General features: G+C 36.5%; 2 protein-coding genes across 3 annotated transcripts; one reads left to right on the top strand and one right to left on the bottom strand.

The window, feature by feature from the left end:
- Positions 1–337: 337 nt before the first annotated feature.
- Positions 338–2,637, bottom strand: LOC148862822 (transcription factor ABORTED MICROSPORES-like). Of its 2 annotated transcripts, none has more exons than XM_088980306.1 (4): positions 1,479–2,637; positions 1,085–1,345; positions 821–994; positions 338–678 (listed from the first exon to the last, which is right to left on the bottom strand). In XM_088980306.1, exons 1-4 carry the CDS (start codon positions 2,022–2,024, stop codon positions 607–609), a joined length of 1,053 nt encoding a protein of 350 aa, XP_088836432.1. In that variant the 5' UTR covers positions 2,025–2,637; the 3' UTR covers positions 338–606. The 2 variants fall into 2 exon arrangements, with proteins under 2 accessions (XP_088836432.1, XP_088836431.1); XM_088980305.1 differs by having other exon boundaries at positions 821–1,000; positions 1,479–2,157.
- A 13,210-nt stretch (positions 2,638–15,847) lies between these two features.
- LOC148862821 (uncharacterized) lies at positions 15,848–16,572 on the top strand. The gene has a single exon (XM_088974667.1). It carries the CDS (start codon positions 16,042–16,044, stop codon positions 16,570–16,572), a length of 531 nt encoding a protein of 176 aa, XP_088830793.1. The 5' UTR covers positions 15,848–16,041.
- The last annotated feature ends 3,433 nt before the right edge of the window (positions 16,573–20,005 follow it).

Raw genomic sequence — 20,005 nt, 5'->3', positions numbered from 1 at the left:
GTCCTAAAGTAGATGGCTAAAAGTTTATCATCCAATAATTTTTTTGGAGAAGTACACTGCAGTCCACGCAGAATTTTGAAATTACAGCTCCCCATAGTCTACTAGTAGCCCCCCAATAAACTTCATCCTGCCCATGGATTTGGCATCAATCCATGGTCAGGATTCATCCCACCTGTACAGTGGGGCTAAGAATTCTGAGGTGGGCTGAACAGTCATTCTCCCTGATTTTTTTTGGTGCAAACTCTAAACTGTAGATCCACTCTCAGGTGGCCGGTGGCCCTGTGATCCTTACCCTTCTGATTTTATTGATAATTAGAATTGAAGTTCAATAAGAATATCCCAACCGTCAAGATATGTTGATAGTACAATCAAATATGTTCTTACACTTCACTCAGAAATTTAACCGTTCAGATATCGAACCATGGAATTTAGCAGGTCTACATTACATGCAGGAGTGAAGTTAAAATAAATAGAGTTGGGAAAAACAACTACTTGTTGGAGGAAGAAAAAAACACAAAAATTTGCTACCTAATAACTCTGATGATTTATGATGGTGTACATATAAGGCGCCCTTTGTTTCAAATTCTGACCTCTCTTCGTTTACCCTCAAGTCGGGTTGCATATCTTCTTCAGCAATAGTTCCTTGACATGCTGTGCTTGAAGCTCCCCATGATTTACCTTTCGATACAAATCACAAGAGTGAAGGCAATTACCTTATTAATCATTTCAACAAGAATTAACAGATAACAAACAAGAAAAAAAAAAAAAGGAATTTAAACGCCTTTTAAAAACTGATCTCCATCTCCCCAAACTTAATTACCTCAGTGGACTTGAGGTTACACAAGACCATGCCTTTGAATGTAGTAACATTGACATCAGTAACTTGAAGGCCCAAAGAATTCATGGCCTCCATCAACCTCCTAAACCAACCTCGTCTATGCTCACAGCAGAGTCTCACAAATAACTCATTTGGGTCTATCTGGTGTACTTCCACCTGCACCTAACAGTATAACTCCAGAACTAGTATATCATCATGCCAAATAAATGCAGTAGAAAAGGCTTTAGCTTAACTACCAGAAAATACCTCCATTGGTTGTCGTCCCATGTCATTCACAGTGGAGAAGTCATGATTTTCCCTAGTAGAAGAGGAACAACTGGTTCCATGGACTTGTCTTCTGATCTTTTCTGTTGCACCTCCTCTCCGATTTGGGATGTTTAGTTGGATATTACTTTTGCTTTCATCTTTTTCTTGGCTGCACATGAGCTCATCTTGCAGATTCTTCACGTTGTTCTGTAATTCTTGTATGTATTCAATTGCATCTCCGAGGATTGACATTCTATCCATCTAAAGATGCCATTGCCCATTGGCAGGAAAGAAATTAAATTTGCCATTTATTCAATCAAGTATCCAAGAGGAACAAAAATGATACAACAATTTATGTGATGATGAGAATCAAAATTATAAATAATGTTTAAACCTTGGTAATCTTGGGAACCAGAGCCCGTAGTGCAAAGAGCTTAGCTTTAATCTTATTCCTTCTGTTCCTTTCAGTGATGAGGTTCTTTGATTGGTATTGCTCTCCTCCCAACTTCCGGCAAGCCTTTAGCTTGTCTTTGCCACCCATCAAGTGGCCGGAAACAATTTCCATATCTTGCTCAATTAAGAAACAGTTGTTGTACCCAATCTCTCTGTACACCGAAGATTCTGTGAGGGAATCTTGAGTGGTGATCCTGTCTGACTGCTCCATTAATGCAACCATTTGCCGGGACCCGAGAGCAGAACGCGAACCAAAGGATTGTGGCTCCTCAGAAGGAATTGAGCCCGTCGATGATCCTTCGTGAAAGGAATCGTTCTCGGGACGAACAGAACCAAACTGATGCTTACTCATGAAACATAAATAGTCACCGTCTAGGTACCCGTCGCCGTCGTGTGCTGGGCTAAGCATTTGCTCGTCCAGGCTCCTGTGGGTACAGTTTCGTTCAATCATGGCTTCTTGCTCCCAAAAGAGGTTGCTCTGGCCCATAAAAAGCTCTATATTCTTCTATTTTGATCAGAGACAGAGAGACAGAGAGAGAATTTCATGGACCTTTAAGCCTCTGTAAGCCTTTTCAAGTTACAGGAGCAGAATGCTGAAGGATCGGTTTCTCCAACTTAAATTGACATCTCTTCTGCTCTCTCTACTATATCAGCTAGTTCCAAGACAAAAGTAATCATCCATTCAAATTCAATAAAACTAATTCTTTTCCTTTTTCCTATTCAATAAACCTAATTACAACACAAGCTGCAATTTTCCATTTCTTCTTTTCCTACTTGCTGGGGTTTATCGTTTATGGGAGAGAATTTTACCTTAACTTGTTCAGTGCCTAAATTGCAAACTACACAGTAATCCTAATCCCAGTTCATAGACCCCACGACCACGTACGAATGCTGCTAAGTTGAGCTTGAGCTTGCACGATGTTCATATCTGTCCTTTAACAAGGCAGGGGATTGGCCGACTGGGGGAGAAAGAAAATCACTTGAAGCTCCGTTCTTCTCATAGCAATGGCAATAGGCAATAGCAAGCAAACCTTTAAAAAATAATTGAGGCAACCCCTTTTTTGTAACGTGAATTACCAAAGAATAAATGCAGACTCTCTATCAATTGTGATATCGTTTAAAGTTTAAACGTGGAAGGAGGAAAACCGCCAGGGGAATCCGATACCTCCCATCGCATTGAGTGCAGCGTCCTTTTTTGACTGTAGTGAGAAGCAGATGGTACAACCTGAACCCGATCAGCTGAAGGCCTGCAACTGAAAGTTACTGTTAACTGCACCATCATTTCAAGATCAGTATTCAGGACAGAACATTTGAACTGTAACCTTGGTCACAGCCCACGGCCCACAGGACCTCTGCATTATCTTGAGCAAGCGGAGTTAATACTATAAAGGAGAGGCCCAACCCAACTCCACACTGGCCAACTGGCCACTGGCCACTGGCCATTGACCGTATACGTGGCTACGTGCAGTCGAGCTGGTCAGTTGCACTTTTGCATTTGGACTCGTCGTAAAATCCCGGCGAGTCCAAACCGTCAATTTCCCTCCAGTCCACCTTAAAAGAGTCATATGTATGAGCCGAGCCACCTGACTGACTGAAACTGTAATGTGTATGTAAACTGACAAATTACTGAATGTCCGAAACCTTCAATTGCATCCCCGGGCAAACCTTTTTGTATTTTGTATTATCTTGTAGTGAAAATTCCTGATTAGTGCCGGTGGCCACGAGCCGAGTTCTTTACGATTTAGTCAAGTTTGGCTCGTGAAAAATTCGGTTCGATTTGGTTTTAAATGAGTTTTGAGCTGAGTTCGAGTCCAATTTACAAACTTATTTATTAATTAAGTCGAGTTCGAGCTTAATAAAGTTCAACCAGCTTATAAGGCTTACAAGTCAGCTTGAATAACTACATAATAATAATAATAATAATAATAATAATAATAATAATAATAATATAAAGTTATAGAAAATAATATATAATAAAAATATTATATATATAATATTTTTATTTTTATATATAATAATAACTAATTATTATAGTTCTTAATTTTTTAAATATCAAATAAAAAATATTTTATATATAATATTTTTTATTTTTATAAAACATTTTTCTCAAGTCGAGCTCAAGCCGAATCGATCTCGAGCCTTGTACTACCTTGGTGAGCTGAGCTCGAATACTAACTATTCAACTCAGCTCGTACTTTGGGGCCTAATGTCACTTTGGTCCCCGAATTTTAAAATGCGATAATTTAGTACCTGAGCTTTTAAAACATGCCAATGTGGTAGCTAGCCGTTAACCAACTGTTAAGTGGCATTTAAAAAGATAGAAATGCCCTTCAAGTGTCACCTAATTTTCTTTATCAATCATTCAAACATTGACAAAAAAATGAACAGTCCCAAATCCTTGCATCTTCCATTCAAGAAAGTTGGGGTCACTGGAATGCCCATTGCGACGTGGCCCCAACTTTCTAGAATAGAAAAGGCAGAGATTTGGGACTGTATCTTTTCAAATACCACTTAACGGTTAGTTAATGGTTAGATACCAAATTAGCACGTTTTAAAAGTTTGGGTACTGAATTGTTACATTTTAAAATTTAGGGACCAAAATAACATAAGGCCCAAAGTACAGGATACTAATTGAGAATTTTCCCTATCTTGTATTATGTATTTTTAGTGTATATATTTGTATTTAAACTTTTCCCAAATTAAGCTGAAACTTGAAAGGTCAAGAGGCAACTCACCCGAAAGGTTTTGCGATATTTTTAAGTCCGGAGTTGTCGTGGTGTCTAACACTTGCAATGAGGGAGGGTATCCTTCCTGAATATGCATTACCACACTACCACTCATTCAGATCAAGTAGCCGTCCTAAATCTCTAACGCATAATGGAATTCGATTTCTATGGAGATTCATCAAAGTAATCACACTGCTCAAGTGCATGTCTAACTCTTGCGGCACAGTTCGATCCGGTCAGGATATTTTATCTTAGATGGAGAGCATTTGCAACTGAAATAGGCTCCAAAAGCGTTTGAAATCTAACCATAGTAAAAAAATTTCCCCCAAGAAGCAACATCTTCAAGGTTCAAACCCTTCTCAGTTTGGAAGAATACAAATGCAAATATGGACAGTGCAAATACATACAAAATATGAGATCTTGCACTCTACTTATTTGCATTTTTATTCCTTCCAAACTGAGTCTTAATTCTCCAAGAAAACATAAATATCTCATCCAAATTGAAGAAGGCATTCTCTTCAAGATCAAGAGCGCTTGACAAACTGCAGTTTCCAATCTATACTGGAAAAATGAACTGTTTGCATTTTCCAAACTAGGTAGCGTCACTTCTGTTTTCCCTACCACCCTTTACTGTATTGATGAATTCAGTATTAATGATTTAGCATCACGTTAGAATATGTTTGGTTTGAAAGAAAAAGTAGGGAAAATTTGGAAAAACTATACAAGGTTTATAACGGCTTTCCTACTTTTTTCTTCAAACCAAACACAACCTTAGGGAATGAACACATGTCAAGTTTTAAGGCTTTCTAGAATTCCAACATATTTTAAGGTTGTGACTTGTGAGGATTTAAACCTAAACACTCATGGTTTACGGGTGCAATGTGGGCAGGCCCAACCCAAGCCCAAACTGGCCCAACTCGGAATTTTACACGGGCTAGGCTTGGATTTTCGTTCCTCGAGTTGGGCTCAAGCCCAGGAAGTCAGACTTTTTTACTTTTTGGGCCAAGCTCGGGCTTAGCCCTTTGGTAGCTTGAACCTAGCTCGAGCCCAACCCAATTATATACATTTATACATATATGTGTATACATGTAAATGTTACATACATATTTACCTACATACATACATACATACATATATATAATTTTAGAGTGGGTTCATTGACCAACCCAAACCCGAGCCCAACCCGAGTGCATCAAATTATAGGGTGGGCTAGGCTCGGGTTGGAAAAATTGGGCTTGACCTAGGGATCGGGCCTTAAGCCCAAATTTTAGGGTCGGGCCTGGGTTGATCATAAAACCGGCCCAACCTGCCCGACTTGCACCCCTATCATGGTTATAAAGATCATAGTCTCACTTAACCATTGATTCACTTAAATGATTTGGTTATTTTTCTTCAATTTAATATTTGTGTATAATAAGTAATGTAAATGGTAATATTTACAAAATTTAAATTATAATAATAAGTTTTGAACTATATATTAATAAATTATGATAATCTACATATCAAATTACTCAATTTAACCAATAAAGATAATATAAGTTTTTAACTTTATTATTATTATTGAAAATCAAATTTTTAGAAAACAAGTTCCATTTTTTTGGAGGCGTAAAGAATGAATAAGTTCAATCAATATAAATGGAAATTATGGACATTGAAAACGAGATTCATGTAGTCACCCCCATATAAGGTTTTAAAAAATGACTTGGAACTAGAATTGTTATGGCCACCGGTTTCTGGGTCGACAGTTCAATTGTCCAACTTGAATGGATGTCCCCTTCCAAATGAAAAAATAATAATTAAAATAAAATGGCAAAAAACTGTTGAATGGGTCAAATAGTTTGGTGGTTCAACCGCCCCAAGTCAACAAATTGCTAACCAAATCAACAATTTTTTGCCAGGGACCGAGTTAAGGGTGAAACAGAACAGTTGCTTGGACAATTCTCGAGCTAAATGGTTTGACCATCCAGGTCAACAACAGTTTGAAAACACTGGTTGGAATAATAATTGAATGACAAATAAAAATTATTTAGAGAGACAAATTTCAACGTCAATTATATCTGCTAGAATGCTATTTGTGTAACAAGAAGATCACCCATCAAATCATAAACATTCAGAATGCTTGAACTTATATTAATCTCTCAACTTAGTATTTTATTTTGAAAGTTCTCAACTTACTATTTAGGCTCTGTTTGTTTTTCAATAAGTTACTTATTCATGTAAATGCACTTATTCGAGTAAATATTTCTTGAGATACATTTACTCGGATAAGTGTATCCACGTTCTTATATTTCCCAAGTAAATAAAATAATAACCATTTTTAGCCATAAAAATCTATTATTAAAAGGGACATTTTTATCCCATCCAAGTATTCACATTTTCCCCCAATTAAAAAAATTATTTACTCATTTGCAAAATGAGTATCACTTATCCAATTAAGTGATACCCAAAAATAAAAATTTCCAGATCCCCACATATAAATCTAAGAAAACATAAATTTCTCAATATAACCAACTTTTCCCTTCTCAAAATCCAAAAAACCAGTGTCTCTTCATTGAACAATAGACCTTATAAATAAGTCTTGCGTATCAAAAAAAAATTATAATCAAATAACTCAGGGCCGAATCTTTGGTAGTCAAAGATGCGAACTCCCCACACCCTCCCAAAGAAATTAAAAATGTCGAGCCCCTACTTATACAAATTTGCCTCTCTTCAAGATAAAAAATTAAAAATATGAATTTCTGTATCATGCACGTGAGTTACCTCACATGCCACAGATGCACTTTCCGAGCCAACCTTCCATGTGGTCACATATAATTTTCTACCCTATTTGCATTGTCTCCATTACATGACTACAATCTAAAGTAAGGGGATAGCGTAAAATAAAACAAATTTGATATAATTTATTTATACGGAATCTTAGCAGAACAAATATAAAATTAAGAAAGTATATACGAAATCCTAAGCCACTGTTGCAGCATTTTCTTGGGACCTTCAATAGCGTGAGATTCTTTTTCTTTTGGATTGCGTCGTGTCCCTCTCTTATTGGATAGCTACAAGAAAATGCTGCAACCATATGGTAATAACACATCCCAACTCTACTGAAATACTTACAATATTATAAAAATGCCATTTAAAACGGTGGCATAGGCTATATATCCAGGGGGCAATGGGGAAGGGTAGACTTAGATACAGATTGTGGCGCTTCTTTGGAGAAAAGTGGTCCTTTTCATCAGATGTCCTAAACTTAGGAGTGTCCAATGAAATTATGCCCCCCCCCCCCCCCCCCCTTTTTTTTTTCTGTAAATCAAATTGCTGATATCGATTTTTTCATTTTGTTAAACCGAAATAAAACTGTAGCACCGGTTAACCGGTTCGTTGGTTTTGGTTTTTATCAGTTTAATTCTTTGGTTTTTTATATTTATAATATATATAATATTATATTATAAATAATAAATGATATATAATATATAATATATTTATAAATAAATCATTATAAATATAATATAAGTATATATTTATATATAATACCTAGAAAATATGTGACATATTAAAAATATACATATAAATATATATATTGGGTGGTTCGATTAACCGTCAATTTTTTGTAGGTTAACCGAAAATTGAATTGATCCTTCAGTTTTTCAAACAATCCGAAGCAAAACCAAACCGATCAATTCTATTAACTGCATTTTACGGTTCGATTTTCTCAATTCAATTCAATTTTTCGGTTTTTCATGGACACCCCTACCTAAACCTGCATCTTTCTCATGCTACTGCAACAAACAAACAAACAAACAGTGGTTATCAACACTAGAGGACATTCACATACCCAATGGGCAAAGGTAAAAAATTACATCGTAACCGCGTTCTCTGCACCCATAGGTGCACTAGACGCGTGAACCTGCGAATGGGAGGACACATTGATTAGGCCAATGTTAATGCACGTTTAAGCGTTAACGTGGTCTGGTCGGTTCAATCAGACACGAACTGGTTCGTGCGGACACAAACCGGTCTGGTCTGTGTTCCTCTTCATTCTTCTTATTCTCTTCTTCGACAAATAGCTCCAATGGTAGGGTCGGCGACCACAACATCCACATGGAAGGAGGACGGGTGACCACAGCATCCTCTTCTTCTTCGTCTTCTCTTGATGGAGGCTTGCTCGACCTCTGAGACAAAGTCAGTGGTGACTTGGAGAACTTCACTGAAATTAGACATCTTCTGTCAATTTTTAATTAAGTAGAAAAACAGGGATATGGTTTTAGCACATCTGGGCGGATCGAAGAAATTCACTGAAAGGTCCATTAGTAAGCTTCTTCCTTCCTTTATCGTCTCTGAACGTTGGCTAACTCATCTGTTAGATGATGTGGTTGCAGGCCCATGAACCTTCGCAGAATATTAAATACTTATTTAAATTATTTTTTTAAGAGAAGTAATAAAAAAAATAATAATTGAAAGCCCCGATCGAACTTCTCCAAAAGTGTTAATTTGGTAATACAGAGGGAGAAAGGTAAAGCCAAAATCTGCAATTTTTAATAAGGAGGGCAAAATTTTTCATAAAAATGAGCTCTGATCTGCCCTACTCTAAATGGGGCAGGTTTTTCTTGATCTTAAATGGAGGCATGGTAATGGTAGGTATTGGATTGGATTCGAATTAGGGTACATCTGAATATGATTTAACATTGTTAAGGGGAGATCCGATCGGATCCTCATAAATATGGATTAGAATTAGAATTAGAATTTGATGAGACCATCAGATCTTCGGATCTGATCTGGTTTGATCCGATCTAATTTAAAAAAATAAATAATTTTTTATAAGCCAAAAAATAAATTATTAAAAAATATTTCTTTAAAAAATAAATATTTTATTGAAAGAAAAATAAAATATAAAAATGTAAATAAAGTAACACAAAAAAAATACAAGTATCTTTTCAACTATTTTGATCATATATATATACATATTTTTAATAACAAAATAAATAATATAATAAATTTACAAAAATACAATATAAATAATATATTTATAAATAAATAACATATATATCGGATCGAATCTTTTCAAAGGATAATCCTATTCTGATCCAATTTCTGATTAGATTCTATTATTCAATCCGATCCAAAGATCCAAACTAGGGAGATTTGAATATATTCGACAAAATAAACTCGGATGCCGGATTGGATCGATCCATTTGCACCCGTACGGATTGGGGAGGGGTGGGGTGCCCTACCCCGTTTCAATTCCTAATTTTTACTAGGCCCAATCTGGTTCAATCTGTTATGTTATCAGGTTTAGGTCAGGTAGGGTCCAACTCTAACTTCCTACCTTAGCTCTTCCAAGTCAAGCACACCAAAGCGACCTCTTGCTTTGCCCCATCTGTCAGGACAGAGTTCTAAACTGCGACCTTCCTAACATACCTCAGTCAATTGTATCAGGAAATCTAATTCATTAGTTCATCAATGCCCATGTTAATTGCAAAGACAAAATATGTCTCTCTGGTGGTTTGTGTGCCTTGAATTCGAATCAGGGGACCGTTTGAAAGGCTCAGCTGAGGATTCAATTATGTTGGTTTGGCTGGTTTGAAGCATTCTCCGGATAAGTTGTTCAAAGATGTTCAAATGATTTGGGCTGATATTTGAATTTTTCACGAAACATAGGGCTGTCCATATTAGATCCACCTCTGAAAGCCAAAAGCTGCTGCGCATCAGCCCTGTCAAACGGGCACAATGGGCCTGTGGCAGAAAATAATGAGTTGCTATAAATATTGCAACAAATTTCAAGAATTTTTCAATCATCCTACAAGGTAACTCTCAAATCTCGTTGTCGACTGCCTCAGAAGAAAAGTGAAGTTCCTGTCCAGATTGGAAACCATCATCAAAGAGTGCCTCAGCATCTTTTCTTGTTTCAAGTTTCAAGTTTCAACTCAAGCATCAACTTTTGCGTATCGTGATGCTCAGATCTTATGCAAATTTCAATTCTTGGGAAACAATTACCGCCCGTCTTATGTAGTTCCTCATAGTTTCTATGAGAAAAAATAATGGAATGAGTCGTAAAGCTTTTATAGAGGGGGCCCTAACTTGCAAGGGCTCGTTCATAAATTATCAAGCTTGAGCTCGATTCGAATTAGAGACTTGAGCTCGAACTCGATCTCGGCTCAAATCAAAAGCTTGGAAGTTCAATGATTGCAGGTCTCTCAAGCAACCGAGGTCTCCCTCAATTGCCAAGGTGCCAAATCGAGGTCTCCCTCAACTATTGAAGTATCGAGTTGAGATTTTCCTATCAGGCGAGGTGTCGAGCTAAGGTCTCCCTTAGTTGAAAGGTGTCGAGCTGAAGTCTCCCTTAGTTGTCGAGGTGCTGAGCCAAGATCTCCCTCAGTGACCGAGGTGCCGAGCCGAGGTCTCCCTTAGTGGTCGATGTATTGTCTATCTCGAGATCGATTTGAATTAGAGACTTGAGCTTGAGCTTAGAAGTTCGAGCTCGACTCGGCTCGAACTCGACTACCTTTGATTGTAGGTCCCCTAGCAACTGAGATGTCAAGCTGAGGTCTCACTCAATTGGAGAGAGAGTGGCATTTTTTGTAATTTATAAGGAGAGAGAGAGAAAGATGGCATGAGAAAGCGAGAGGGCATTATTGTAGTTTGAAAGAAAAAGAGAGTATGTGTCATTGTTATAATTTGAAAGAAAAAAAGCAAGGGAGAGTGTGAGAGTTGGTAAGAGAGAGTGTCATGCTTGTAATTTGAAAGAAAAAAAAAAAAAGCAAAAGAGAGAGTTGGTAGAGAATGGCATTCTTGTCATTTCTATGAAAAAAAAGGCAAAAAATACTGTTAGATTCCATTTCCCTCATCCTAGGCCTTCTTACGTACACATTTTAACTTAATATATTTATATAGATAGTATCCATGATATTCAAATGGGAATTAGATTCAAATATTGAATAACATCAATATATTAAATCAAGAATACTCCAAATAATATTTCATTAATAAAATGCACTATATTATGTGTCATGAATAAAATGACTTGTCAATAACTTAGAAGAAACTTGAATCAATGACTCTTTTGACCTGGCATTTCAATCAATCAATAAATCATTTATTATTATTATTGTTATTATTATTATTACTATTATTATTATTATTATTATTGTTGTTGTTGTTGTTATATTTAAAAATGAAATTAGATTGATTGAATTGATTTGGGTCCAAATTCAATCCAATTATGAACAAATAAACTTGAATTTAAATTTGAACAAATAGACCAATGTTGTAAAAATCAACCCAAACTAGAACCGGAACACTTTGGTAACTGGGTTTTGATGGATTAGCCCATAACAATTTAAAAATTTTTAAAATAATTAAGATAAAAATGGCAAAAAAATCATTGTTCAGGTGGAATAGGTCAATGGGTTGATTGCCCAGATCAAAAAGTCACTAGCCAAGTGATGTTGTTCAACCCGAGGTGTTTCGAATCAAGATTGCAATCAAATAGTCCTACCAATTAGTGAAGCCGATGTAGAAGGGCGAAGCCGCGCACCAAGATCTGAAATCAAGAAAAAAGGATCAAAAGCCCGAGTAGTTGTTTCCCGAGTAGACACTCTGACTCTCAAGTCAATGGTGTGAAAGGTAGGTGGTCAAGCCGAGCAGTTGATAATAATGCTGGTTTGAACAGAAGAGATAAAGTCGCAGTATGAAGAGTCAAAAGTCCCTTACCCTGAGCGAAGGTTACCTATTTATAACCGAAGGTTCGTGTCCAACTCGATTGAGACTTCTGGGGTTGTCAGGATGAAGTTATCCACGGAAAGCCTTTGGGATAAGTCTGTATCCCTAGCCAAAGTTTTATAATGTTGTATCTATCATCTTCTATTTTTTCTTTTTCTTTTTCTTTTTTCTTTTTTTTGGGTGCGTCGTATATATCTTTCATATTTACAAATGTTCTTGGAGCATTGATAGGATACGCCATGACAATTAAGAGCTTAGCCAGTTTTTTTATTGGACTCGTTTCATCATTTGTCACTTGGGACTTTGTCTATTACCAATGCAATTTCATTTTATGCATGTCAGAATTTGAAAGAAAATAATAAGAACTTTCATTCATTTTTGCTTTAGGTTTCATTTTTTGGAAAGTCGCAAAAAATGTATGACTTTGATTCATTTTGCCATCTGAGGTTAATGTGAAATACTTTTTACTACATATTCACTCATATGTTCAGTTTGGGAAGAGGACAAATGTAAATATGTACACTATAAATACATATAAAAAAATCCAAAATACAAAGTTTTGCATTCTACATATTTGTACTCCTTCCAAATTGAGACTAAGGGCACAAACCCCACTTTGTGTTATTTCAACATTTTATCAATCAAAAATAAAATAAAAATGAAACTTAGCTTTTCAGAATTATATTTTGCCAAAACTCAAATACAATAAAATAAAATAAAGACAAAATAGAAAATATTTTGGGTTTAAAAAAATATAAAAAAAAAACAAAATAAAGCTAAGCGCTACTTCACATATGATGAAGTTTTAAAAACCAAGGTCAAACAGTCTGATTATCCGGTTCAAACGATAACCCATTCTGATTTAAAAAATAATTAAAATAAAAAATGGCCAAAAAATTGTCTGAATCAATGAATCTTGATCAAATCAACGGTTTTGATCCAAAAACGATTTTAAGGTGAAACGAAACTAATTGCCCGACCAGTTATGAAGTCACCCGGTCTGACCGTCCAGTCCGGTCTGATTTTCAAAACCATGCTAAAAACTAATTCACATCGAATAGAATTGATTGGACAGAACTTGAAAAAAAGTAAACCTAGTGGATATGCATTGGGGAGAGTTTTGATCCACATGCTTCATGTAACTGATAATTTAGAAGTGCTTCCTTTAGTTTTACTTCATCTACACACAAGCAGGATAGTCTGAAACTGAAAAATAAAGGTAAAAATCAGAATTTGCACTGCAACAAACAATACGTAGCCCGTTACGCACAGCTGTGCGAGCAGCAGATCCGGAGTATACTCGGAAGTCGGAGCCGAGCTAAACTTTAACGTTGCGTCCTAATCACATCATGTTGACTAGACGGTTGGGATTTACAGATCAATAAACCAGTGAGATCGGCTTCAGTCAGTGCAAGGCCCGTGGCGGCGTACACGTGTACGGTGATGCCTTATGTTCTCTCAAGCAGAATGCTTGCATGGAGAATCAAGCGGCAGTGAGCGATAGAAAGGCATCTGAGAAGAGAAGCAGTTCCCGAGATTCGATGTCATCGGGAAACACGATATCACGTCGATCCGAGCTCTCCATTTATTTTTATTAATTTAAATTTTATAATCTCGTAAATCTCAGTACAGCAAAGCCAGTATCTTTCTTTTATTTACCTTTGTTTTGGCTTCTTATTGTTTTTGTTCATTTCTTTCCTCGGAGAAACTACGATCTTTTGCTGCTTGTTCTTCGTTTCTGCTTCAAATGTAACCGAAGGTTTGAAGCATTTCTCTGGCTAAAAAGCTAAAATGTTTTTTCTTATGTACATGTATAGAACTTTTCAGCATTCGCATACCATTAAATTCGAATCTGACGGTTCTTGAACTGCCTCAACGTAAGTAAAGTTCAGTTACTCTGTTACTGATTTTGTGGGTGACTGGGCATACAGCGTGCTATATTTATATCAGTATTTGTGAATTGAATTGCCTTCAAAAAGACGAAAATATCCATGTCCATGGGAAGAATCGCCAACAGAAGATGCCTTGAATTAGTTGTCCTTCCTGATTTCAGAGTCCCTCCACACTCTCAAGTCTCAACTTTCAGTCGGACAATCACACGGGCTCTGAAGCCTGAACAGACTAAATGCCTCTGTCTGTAGTCTGTACTGTGAAGGTGTAAAAGTGAAGGGGGGTAATTTTGGTCAAAACAGACAGTTAAAGTGTCCTTGACTTGGTCGTATCTTAATATACCTATATATGACCTAAATGCTCCTAATATTTATTGGTATAAAATTACGAAAACAGTATTCTGCTTATTAGAAGGCTTTAATTAATGGCGTTAATTATGGTATTAATAGTGCCAGGCTTTTTGAGCTTCTTTTTACTTGGAAACCAATACGTACTCCACTACTGTTACTGTACAATCTGCAGGAAAGAAATTTGGAAACGAAAAATCCTTGCTTTTCAATGATAATCTGGGACCGATCCCATTCTAAAAGCTCTTTCGTTCAGATTTGGGCTTTGGTTTTTTTTTTTTTAAAAGGCTTTGGTTTAAAATGGCCCAAGCCTACTCTCTATCCAAGGTCCACCCAGTGTGTACTGTGTAGTGAGTGAGATTCTGTACGTCAGTACCCATTCTAAATGAAATGCTATTGGCTATACTGGTGTAGGGTGTGCCCCTAAAATCACAAAAAAAGGACAAAAGCTAATTGCAGGCAGGGTAGAGAGCTATTGTGCAACTACGGGAGTAGAGCTATCATTGATCAAAAGAATAGCTTGCTCACTTACATCTTTTATCGTTTCCCAAAACCTGGATATTAAGATTTAAGACCAGCTGTTTGGTCAAAAGTATAATAATAAATGAGGTCAATAAAAGCGTACTTAGTACTTACTAACCTGAGTTAATAATTTTCCGAGTAAAAGCAACGGTCAATAAATCTGAGATGGGTTCTTTAGAAGAGGAAATCCATTGCCGACGAAGGAGAAAGGATAGCCTGATAAGGTTCGGAATTGGAGGTTGGGACTTGGGACTTGGGAGACTTGACAACAAGGGATGAGGGGACTCACGACAATACCGAATTAGGTACAGACATGGAAGACCATTTTAATTACAAAACTGCCACAGAAGGGAAGGAGATCTTCTTAAGAAGTCTTTAACTATGGAGCTTCTTGGATTCATAAATCCTAAATGATAAATCTACTTCTCAAACAGGCAGCAAGCGAGTTAATGGGTTTACTTTTTAGGCTCAGTATGGAAAGAATATAATTGCAAATACATACAAAATAATATAAAATATAATGTTTTATAATCTACATATTTACATTTGTACCCCTTCCAAACCGAGCCTTAATTTCATTAAAACATCAAATTACCGAAAGAGCATAATGGGTCTCTTGGGTCGGCGATTTCATCCCACGACGGTAAGTTTTATTCATTGCATCAGATAAAGAATAAAAAAGTTAAGACAGACCAGAATGAATAATATGGATGCTTTCTACTTTCCATTGCAATAATCGTTTTTCTCCATATTGTGATTTGTGATAGGCAAATAGGCCACAGAGCAGGGATGGCCGTCCCCCAATCCCCAAACGCCCCTGGTGAAGACGGGTTTTGATCCCAAGTCTCAGCTTCCACCAGCAAAGCTAACTGCCACCTTCCAGCGACATTCGTTTAAGGACAAATATTAAAAGCTTTTGTTAAGCCCAAAAAAGGAAAAAAAAGAAACACTTTTTTTGCAGCAATTTTTTTGCAAATATGGAAGGTTTATGCTAGCTAGTTGCCAAAAATAGGGAGATATCAGTAATTTCCCTAAATTGAAACAAACTCTTAAATGCACGAATGCCCAAACATCACTTGGGGAAAAGGAACCAAGGAAAGAAAGAAAAATAAATGCATGAACAGCTACATTATTCTCTACGTAGAATCCAATCCTTGTTTCAACATTTCTCCTTCAGAGATCTAGAGATAGGTAGACATTTTATAGATGGATTGATAGATACAAAGAGATTAGAGGGGTCTCATTGTTGTTAATTCTGTTTTTTTTTTTGCAGATTTCGTGCTAATTAAAGGAGTGAGGGGATCAAATGGACGAAAATGCCTCACGTATCACTATCAGCAGGGCCAAAGAAGGCAAGAAGAAAGGCTTGACGAGGAGGAATCGATTTCCAGTTCCAGCGGATGATGTCGGAGATCTGCAGGTCAAATGTTCCGGCAAGTACTGCCGATCGTGCATAGCGAGCTTCCTGGCGGACTGCATCGCCGTCTGTTGCTGCCCTTGTGCGGTCGTAAACCTTCTTGCCCTTGCGTTCGTGAAGGTACCATGGATGGTGGGCAAGAGATGTTCGAGATTACTGATAAAGAAGCGTCCTAGGCTAGAAATGGAGGGAACAAAAAGAAAAGAAACGGCCAGCGTGATAGCGAGAAATGTAGATTTGAGAAAAGAGCGGGTAGCGGAAGGAACACCATTTGAAACCCCAGCTGGATTGGAAGAGGATAAGCGAAAGGACAACTGTGAGAGATCTGAAGCTGAGAGGGTTTGGTTGGAGTTGTATCAGGTGGGCCATTTGGATTTTGGTAGAGTCTCTTTCTCTGGAATTCAAGGAAAGAGCAACTAATAAATTATATTCTTAGAAAAAGATAATTGTTGTTGAATATTATTTTGTTCGAAAAGGTTTTCATCTCTAGAATTTCTCTGCAAACAACAGCTCCACATTCAGTCTCTGAATGTGCATTTTATTTATTTATTTGAACAGAACTGTCAATCACCCCTCCTCTCGGACTCGGTTAACAAACTAAAATACAAGTGAAGAATGAAAAACAGTAGTACTAGTCATAACTCATAACCGTTGCTAGTGGAGTGGGACGGAGGGGTCTAGTCGGGCCACTCTTGTGATAATTATTATTATTTTCCTTTGATAACCTGAAGGAGATGATTATACATGTCCAAATAGTGACGCTATAAGAATCAACAATCTTTATATCATTCGCTATGGCCTATGGTAACTCTGTGCGACCTCATTTGATCATCATTCCAGCTTGCTTTTCCTACCAAATACAGACAAATCATTAAATACTATACAATTGTACTATTACTAGCGTTCAAATCCTCTATGGGAACTGGAGGATACTGGGCCAATCATCAGACACACCCCACATTAGCCGGGTTTTCGTGGAATGATTAATGGCCCAGTATTACAACTGTTGTGCATGTGGTAATATCTGATTTGTTTGAGATAATTGATGAAAAATCCTTTTTAAGTAAATTGCGAATTGATCACAATGGGAAAAAAAACTTGATTGGAAGCCCCTAACCATCAAATAAATGAATCGCTTTCTTAAAGAAAGATTCACTCTTGTGTAGTTGGTTAATTTATTCAGTCAATTTGATTTTTTGGTGTACAAGGTTTTAACAATATGGAACACATAACACTATAACTTATTAAGAGAGTGTTTGGTACTATTGGAGTTTTTTATGGTATTAAATCATGTGTACATTTCTTATTACTCAAGTGTCACATAAACAAAAAGGTAAAAAACAGTGGTATCATTATAAAAAACACCAAAATAATGTTTCTTGCAATACTAGATTCCACATAAACTGAGATGTTTAAAGTAGTAATTTATTTTTATAAACTCTTCAACCTAGGTGATGAAACAATCATATACTTTTTTGGCGTTGATTTGACGTATTTATAAAATAAATGCCCATTAAATACCTAGTAAAAAGTACATAAAGATTTTATGTTATCACTCAAGTATAGTATAGTAGCCAAAATGGTACCTAATTCATGCCCATAAATTTACATGATATTACTAGTGACCCAGCCTAAAAGCAGAATAATATATATATTATTCTCTTTAACTATTAAGGAGTGCTTTTTCCACATGATTTTTTTTTTTATTTTTCAAAACAAAAAAAAAGTGCCACTATATTGACAAATGACCCCTTAGCATAGGAGTGGCAATGGGATGGGATTGGGGTAGGGACCATATTCTCCATTCTCAATCTTACTTTGAAACAAATCCCCATCTTTAACTCCACTCTTGGATCTTTGACTCCAGTCTTCACCAAGACTGGAGTTGAGTTGATTTTGAAACAAACCTTAACATAGAGTTAAGTTTCCCACAAAATCTTTTAATTAAAAGTAATTTTTAGAAAATAAATTTACTTAAAATAAATGAAAAATTTTAAATATAACAATATTTTAAATATATTTTGATATATCTATAATATAAATAAAATTACATGTATAATATAATATATATTTAATATTTATAATTGGGGTCGAGATGGGGTGCAGACTTTAATCTCTATCTTTGACCCCATAAGGTTGGGGAGGCTAGATATTCAGCAGGGATGGGGAAAATTGCTATCCCTAGTTAGAAATACCTAGGGTCCGTTTGGTTCGTAGTCAAAATCGGAATCGAAATGGTTCATTCCCATAGTCTGTTTGGTTCAGACAGGAATGGGAATGGAAATTAAAATCATCATGAATGAGATTTCATTCCCAAGGGAGGGGCAGAAAATGACAATTCCCTCAAATGGGGGAATGCTATTCCAGCAAGAATGGGAATGGGATTTCGATTCTGCCCAACCAAACAGTTGGAATTGGAATAGTTCATTCTGATTCCAATTCCAAATCCCTATTCCTGCATACCAAACGTACCCCTAGTTTAGACTCAGGCCTTGTTCATTTTTTCAAAGACCTACTTTTCTAAGTAAGCACACTTACCCTTGTTCTTTTTTATTTAATTTGGAAAATGCATCTAGTGAAGATGCTTTTGACCATTTTAATTTTTTTTTTCATTCACTCTTTATTTGGGAAACTCAGCTTACCTAAGTGTGAGAAGGGTATCACTTACCCAGATAAATGATATCTGGAAAAAACAATTTTGTCATGAAAATCACTATTCCATTGATCAACTTCCCACCACCCCACACCACCACCACCACCACCCTAAATCTCAAAAATGAACAGTCTCTCATTTTTCTGACAATCACCTACTATAGGTCAGAATTAACATTTCAATAACACCTTTACCGGTTGCAGACTTGCAGCATAGAGATAAAATCAGTTGCGGCATTGGACATGGCCTCGGGCTCAAATCATGAAATCACGGTTTTGGATGTATTAAATGTATTTTATTTGTATTTAGAAATGCATTTCGGGTTGGACTGAGTTAGCATTTTACACGAAGGCCCAATCCTTTCAAATTAAAAAAAAAAAAAGAAAAACAAAAAACCAATCTGAGACTGTCCAAGCTGCATTCCTAAATGTATGGCCCCACATTAGCATCACATTATCAAGGTAGGGCCATGATAATACATCAAGGGCTATGATTTATGGTTTTAGCCCAAGTCTTGGCATAGCTGGTTTTTGGCATGCAGTATATACTCTCATAGCAAGCTAATGGCTTCATATGTGAAGCCTGCTAAATGGTGCATTCTTAGTATATGTTTGGCATCGATGATGTAGATGCAGTACCGTTTTCTCAAAAAATGGTGTTTTTTTTTTTTGTTTGAAACTGTTGCTGTTAGGTAAGACATTTCGTGGAGTAAGACCAAACTTTTCTGTTTGGTACCAATGTTATAGGAAACATTTTCAGCACTGTTACCTATTATCCAATGCCACATCACTGCTCTTTTGACAGCAACGAGCTGTAGCTCTAGAAAACGCCAAATTTAATATGGCTCTAAATCATGCTTTTCCAATTTCTGAAATATGACTTGAAACGCAGGTTTAATAAAAAAATGATTTCAAACAAATGCCTGTTTTATAAAACACTGTTTTTTCTACGTAACACTGATGTGTCACTGTTTTCTGAAACAACAGCAACGACGCCAAAGACGCTTAATAGGCTACTTGAGCCACAGTTGCCGTCATGCTGATTTTAGATTTTGTCAAAATTTGGAATTGTCCAAACCCAGAATTTTGAATGTTAATTCGGGCGGGTCAATCATCTCAACTCTTGGAACAATGATAGATGTATGTCTGTATTCTGTCCATAATTCAATAATTCCTCATGCATACAAATTCTGGGTATTAT

The sequence above is a fragment of the Nelumbo lutea genome, chromosome 3, assembly GCF_056320005.1.
Source record: "Nelumbo lutea isolate HS-2025 chromosome 3, American lotus-T2T, whole genome shotgun sequence".
Lineage (NCBI taxonomy): Eukaryota > Viridiplantae > Streptophyta > Magnoliopsida > Proteales > Nelumbonaceae > Nelumbo > Nelumbo lutea.
Note: the sequence above shows the minus strand (reverse complement) of the source record. Positions and strands in the feature narration are given on the sequence as shown.

Excerpts from the sequence above, each read along its gene's own strand:
- LOC148862821 (XM_088974667.1), top strand. The coding sequence starts at position 16,042 with ATGGACGAAAATGCCTCACGTATCACTATCAGCAGGGCCAAAGAAGGC.
- LOC148862822 (XM_088980305.1), bottom strand. The coding sequence starts at position 2,024 with ATGGGCCAGAGCAACCTCTTTTGGGAGCAAGAAGCCATGATTGAACGA. Across the intron at positions 1,346-1,478 it reads TGGTTCCCAAGATTACCAAG|ATGGATAGAATGTCAATCCT; the intron begins GTTTAAACATTA and ends TGGCATCTTTAG. Across the intron at positions 679-820 it reads GTAACCTCAAGTCCACTGAG|GTAAATCATGGGGAGCTTCA; the intron begins GTAATTAAGTTT and ends TTGTATCGAAAG.